General features: G+C 43.8%; 1 protein-coding gene across 1 annotated transcript in view; it reads right to left on the bottom strand.

The window, feature by feature from the left end:
- The window catches only part of LOC115948209, an 18189-nt gene that overhangs the window by 11279 nt on the left and 1028 nt on the right, over positions 1-5882 (bottom strand). The window contains exons 2-3 of the mRNA XM_031059303.1: positions 5742-5874; positions 238-776 (exon numbers count right to left, since the gene is read on the bottom strand). Of these exons, the coding sequence (XP_030915163.1) occupies positions 238-776; positions 5742-5874 (672 nt within the window). The remainder of the gene's footprint in view (positions 1-237; positions 777-5741; positions 5875-5882) is intronic.

A 5882-nucleotide genomic window follows, 5' to 3' on the forward strand; every position in this document is an offset into this window, starting at 1 on the left:
GCTGTCAGGTTTGGGAAAGTGTCACACCCAACAGGCACAAACCAGTGCCTCATTTAGAACACTAAATGCTAAAGAGAAATACACAAAAAAAAAACTTCTGGCATAGACCCATTCAGTAAAACACATGATTCAAAGTGAATTTCTCTAGCTCTCCAAGTAATTCCCAGAATGTTATCCCAATATGTCCAACACAATGCTTCATAAGCAGTAATTGAAAGACACAGAATTATGTTTCACCTGGCAAATCCGATCAGAGTTTGCAGAACACTCGGCCATTTGGAAAAAACCAGCAGGACACAACGTGCACTTTTCACATTGTGAAGGAGTCTTTTGGAAATTGCAAAATTCGTCACTTTCACAAAGGCCACAGTCCAGCAAAGCCTCCCCAACATTAATCACTTTTGCATCCACTTCTACTTTGTGCACAGAGTATGACTTCTGGAGATGATTTCTGACCTGGTTCTGAAGCCCATGAAGATGACTTTCAAAATAATTTTGAATATCTTCTTGCAAACTCTGAAATGACATTTGTTTCACTGTATCAAAAAGCATGCCATACTGGACTTTGATCAGATCCATTTGCTCATACATTTTTCTTTGCTGTTCAAGAATCTCCTGTTGCTGGCTAACCAACACGTGCTGCTGTTCAGCAAGTTTTTGCTGCAAATCAACAATGATCTGCTGTTGGCTTTTTAGCATTTCTGTGAATTTCTCGTGCCCTTTTGCAAGGTGCAGTTGTAGTATTAGGGCATCTTCAGATGGAACTTCATTTTCTCCTGAAATACAAATGATCTATTATTGTCCAAGCTTGTTGTATTATCTCTTCAAAGGCATTCAAATTTTAGCAAATTAATGAAAAGCCTCACTAAATTCAAGTCATCATTATAAGGTCAGCTTCCTTTACTAACCTTGTAGCCCCTTCATGGAACCACAAGGTTTTCCATTTCATAAGCAGCTCATGAAATCATCATTTGCCCCTGCTTCAGGGTATAAATTAATCACCACATAACAGATTTATCATTCTTATGTACATGTTCAAACACAGTAAAGAGTAAATGGCCAATTTTCACTCTAGAAGTGATAAAATGAAATGATAAAACTTGCTGTGAATATTAAGCTATTAAGGGTATTAAAAGTAAGGGTCAATTGCAAAGACCTGCAAAAGGAGTCTGTGATACTGAGCAGCAGCAACAAAATGACAAAAAAGAAGTTCAGAGGAGATAAAGGTGAATTGGGGTTCTCACTGAAAAAATAATCCAAGTTTTTTTAGATCAAATGTCATACTTGTAGATTTTTACTCCTTGAAAATGGTCTTGAAGTAATATATCTAGATATAGATGTTGAGCTAGAGAGCCATGTAATCATCAGTTCAGTGCCCAACAGAGTTCAGAAAGGCAAATAAAATGCTGGGACCAATTAGAAGAAGAACATAAAACAGAACATAATATATCATTATGACATTACATTAATATATAGAGCATCTGAAAACAGAATGCAGTCCTGGTTCCCCACCTCAAGAAGGAGTATAAAAGAACTCACAAGTTCACAAAAAGGGCAGCAAGGAAAATCTAACATATGATACTGCTGCAATATGAGAAAGTAGGTAAGACTTTTCAGGATCAGGAAAAAGAAAAAAAGAAACCAAACAACTGTGCTATATTATAGGTATCCTAGAGCCAGTAAGTGTAGAAAGACTCTTCTATCTTTCTTCCAATACAAGAATTAAAGGACATTAAATGAAGGCAGCAGTTCCATACACACTAAAACTTCAAAAATAAAATCAATTTGGGGTTTAAAGATAGACATTGATCAGATTCAGGAAATCTAAGCAACAAACTGTTGGAGCTGGGAAAATTATCTATGAAAATATTGTGTTGTACTTTCTACAGATCTGCTGCTGGACACTGCCAGAGAGAATCTTCAATCCGTATAATCACTCATCTGTTCTTAAGCAGCACTGATTTTTGTTCTTACAAGCACAGAAGATGAAGGATGACACACTGAACAAAGACCATATCCAGTTATTGTTTACAGTTCCCAAAATATTTTGCTGTTTGGTTAGTTTTACTCACAGCATAAGACACACATTAATTTCTATTTATCAGCATTAACTTATATATTAGGTTAGTTTGCAGTATACTGGATTTGAGAAAACAAAGACCAGGATAAGAAAACAAAACCCAGTTTCTGTGCATTCCTTCTTTTGGGATGCCAGTCTTTCATCTGAAGTAAGGATGCTGCTGAGAAATAGCAGGGACAATGGGCTCATCTGATGTGAAATGGGACTACAAGCCTGCACTCCAGCATCTTCACCTGGCCAAAATAAGAGGTGATTCAGTCTTCAGTCTTCCAGATAGCAGGCCTGTGTAATCCTGCAGACAGGCTGTGCTGGCTGTGACAAGCACCATCCTCATGCACATGAGCCTGCAGACATGGACACCACACTGGGAATCAGCTTGAGTCCCTGGTACTGGCCTGTGCCTTGGAGGGCTGGCATCAGGCATGGCCTCAGCAAGCATCTGAGTACACTGCACCTCATATGAATGGGGCTTTTTAACAGGCTGAACAGACTACTTGGTTCACCAAAACACAGTTTTTTTCCAGCAGGTTAACTAGAGCAGGGATATTTTAGTTACTAAAGAATCACTACAAATCTACTCAGGCACTGTCACAAAGCTGGCAGACAGACTGGGGTGGGTCACCCGCTCTCCACCTGTGCATAGTGAATTAATGCAGGGAGAAAAATGGCCTGTGGGTCACCTAGGCAGTATATTCCAGCTCCCCTGCTATCTGAGGAGAGGTCAACAGCAAAGGAACATCCCATTCAGCTGGTATTAGTGATGTACTGAAATGGTACCTTGACAGAAATGTTCCTCTAAAAACACAGAAAGACAGGAACAGTCACTGACCTGTCTCTTGAATCACTGAATAATGGCTTGTGTTGGAAGAGTTATTCTTCCAATGAACATGCACTTAGAGCTCATCCAGTTCCAGTGCCCTGCCACAAGCAGGGACACCCTGCACTAGACCAGCTTGCTCAGAGCACCATCCAACCTGGCCCTGAACACTTCCAGGACTGAGGCATCCATGAACTCTCTGGACAACCTGTTCAGTGCCTCACCACCCTCACAGTAAAGAATTGCTTCCTAATATCTTATCTACACCTACTCTCTTGTAAATTGAAAGCCATTTCCCCTTGTCATGAACATTCCACCTGTTTGAGTTGCAGCTCTCCCCAGACAATTGTCAATGCATTTCTCCCGATTAGAGATCTGATTATCACATTATTTGTTCTGTTTGTTTAAGTAGACAAGAAATGCTGGAATTGCTATACAAACCATGCTCATTTGCAAGATTTGACTGCATCTGCCAATGGTTATTCCTCTGCCCCACTGTAGGAAACCCACTGACCTACATTCAAAAGAAGGTCTCAGGGAAACACAGAGAATGTTAGAGGTCACAAGCAGAGCAGAACACTGGATGCTTGCCTACATACTCACTTGAAGGAAAACCAAAGACAGTCAGCATGCCTTATTTTTTGTTCCTGATGCCAAATACATGGAATTTCTGATAGATGTTGATGAATTCAGTATGCTGTTCTTCCACTCCTAGGAGAGAAAGCCGCCTTATGAAGATCTGGACTGGGTCCTGTCTTTGGAATGGGCAAAACATGTATGTATGTCCTCTGTCCAGTCTGGACAAAAGCATGTCTACAGCAAGACTCCTTCACACCAACTGCAGCAGTGGGCACAAGGCAATAGCAGGACAAGAGAAGAATTTCTGAGGGTGCAGTTGTCCTCATCTAAAATCTCACATAGAACCTTGTGTGCTATCAGAGGTTTGCTTGCTGTGTGTTCTGTGTCGACAGTGCCTTCCATGAGATTACATGGTTTAGTGGGCAGAGTTGTACACTGCTTTCTCTCCAATATATAGGACACTTCTGTCTGCCACAGGAAGATGAATGCACAATCCATGATCACCACTGCCCATAAGTCACCCTTGATGCATTCAAGGATTTTGTTAAGGGCAACTTCTAATCACACTTCTCTTCCTCCAAGACTTCACCCAGCATCAGGCAAAGAGCATAAAATTGAAAGAGCGAACTCTGAGTCTCCAAACATCCTCACCCTCTGACCCTTTAGCTTTAATTCCTCTGACCCACATCAGAAGGGACAAAGCACCCAGTCCTAAGGCCCTGGAGATGAGAGGTGGATGTAACTCACCATGTTAGCTGTAACTGCTGATGGTACTGGAGACTGGGCAGCGCAGACTGACCAGAGACAAACCAAGAATAAGATGATGTTTGGAGAAAGAGGTTATGCTGAGCTGGATGCTCTTTGTAAGACTTGAACAGAGATAAACATATCTGTTTTCAGCGCCATCCAAAAGTATTACTCTTTTCTGTACAAGCAGAATGCTCCTGCTATCTGCTGAGGCTCGTATAACACAGAGATGGACTCTGGTATGGACAAAGAAAATGTAAATATCCTGGGTTCTTTGGAAAAACAGAGGCATGGCATTTATGGTGATGGTACAAAGAAGAGTATGCACAGAAGCAGAGAAAAGGGAGGCTAACCATACTGACTTGTTTTCTGTCCACCTTTGGTCACTGAGCATACAGAGGTTCTCCAAGACATCTGGGAACAGTTTCAGGCAAGATGAGGGTAGACAGTGTCACTGCATTATGCCCAGGGGAGCTTAAATGTCAGTCCTGGGGCTGGAATCACCAAGTGCAGAAGCCTCCTTTGGAGGAGATGTCACTTCACTAGATAGACCATGGTAACTTGTAGGCTTAGCATGTGCTCTGGTGTCTGAAGCAGCCATGGCACTCATTTGCCACACAAATCTGACAAAGCTTAAATTACCTTCTTCACGCTTTTCATTAGTTTTTAACATCAATGGGAAATAAACCACCCTTCCTAATATATTTGCTATCTTTCAGACAAGGCATTAAACCAGAATCTAAACTACTTTGTGATTATTAAAGACCTGTTGGTGCTCTTCATGTCAGTAAAACCACAAATCCCTGAGACACCTTCTGCTGACCCATGAGTATAACCACAGACATACCTGGCTTCCTCCAGGCATATCAAATTCACCAGAGCTCTGCTTGCCAATGGACAGGCAAGTTTTCTGAACAATGCACTGCAAGAGACACTTTACCATTTTTTCCCCTGGCTATTACAGCGAGACAGTTTGGCACCAAGAGCAGGCTTCTTACCAATGGCACCAGCCTGGGTATGGAATGCACCCCATGGAAGCTTTTTACGATAGTGCTATAAATTAAGAATACCAGAAGTACCAGACTGTGAAGAGAGAGACTTAAACTTAAAAACTGCACTAAAAAAGATTCTGCCACGTTTACTCGGCTCTAGGTCTCCTAGGTGCAAGTGTTTAAGGAGGGGAGATGAAGGGGAGCAGAGAGAGGAGCCACGGCAGCAACTCCCTCACATGGTGTGAAGACCTGCGCCGGATTTTTTCCTGATTCTCCCAAAACAAGGAGGTGTGGCACAGTCGCTCAGGTGCCCCTGCAGCCGGGCTCTCAGAGGTGCTGAAGCCTCTTGGCCCAGCAGACACCTGCCCGGCCCGAGGAGACCCAGCACCCTGCGGCTCTCCGTGACCACACCGAGCCTCCGCGGGCTGCAGGAACCCTTCGTGCCAGGGCAGGGTGGTGATGGGGCGTGGGGTGTGGGGTGTAGGGTGTGCCCTCCCGCCCGCGGGTCCCTCATGCCGCCCCGCACCTGGCTTGACGTCGCAGGTGAGCTGCACGCCCGGGGCGCCGCCGCCTCGCTCGGGAGCGGCGTGGGCAAAGTCGTCCCCCGCGAACTGGGCGGCTCTGTCGGCGGCGCGCAGCAGGGCGGGCTCGGGGCAGCCCTCGGCGG

Source organism: Geospiza fortis, unplaced genomic scaffold (genome assembly GCF_000277835.1).
Source record: "Geospiza fortis unplaced genomic scaffold, GeoFor_1.0 scaffold75, whole genome shotgun sequence".
Taxonomy (NCBI): Eukaryota; Metazoa; Chordata; class Aves; order Passeriformes; family Thraupidae; genus Geospiza; species Geospiza fortis.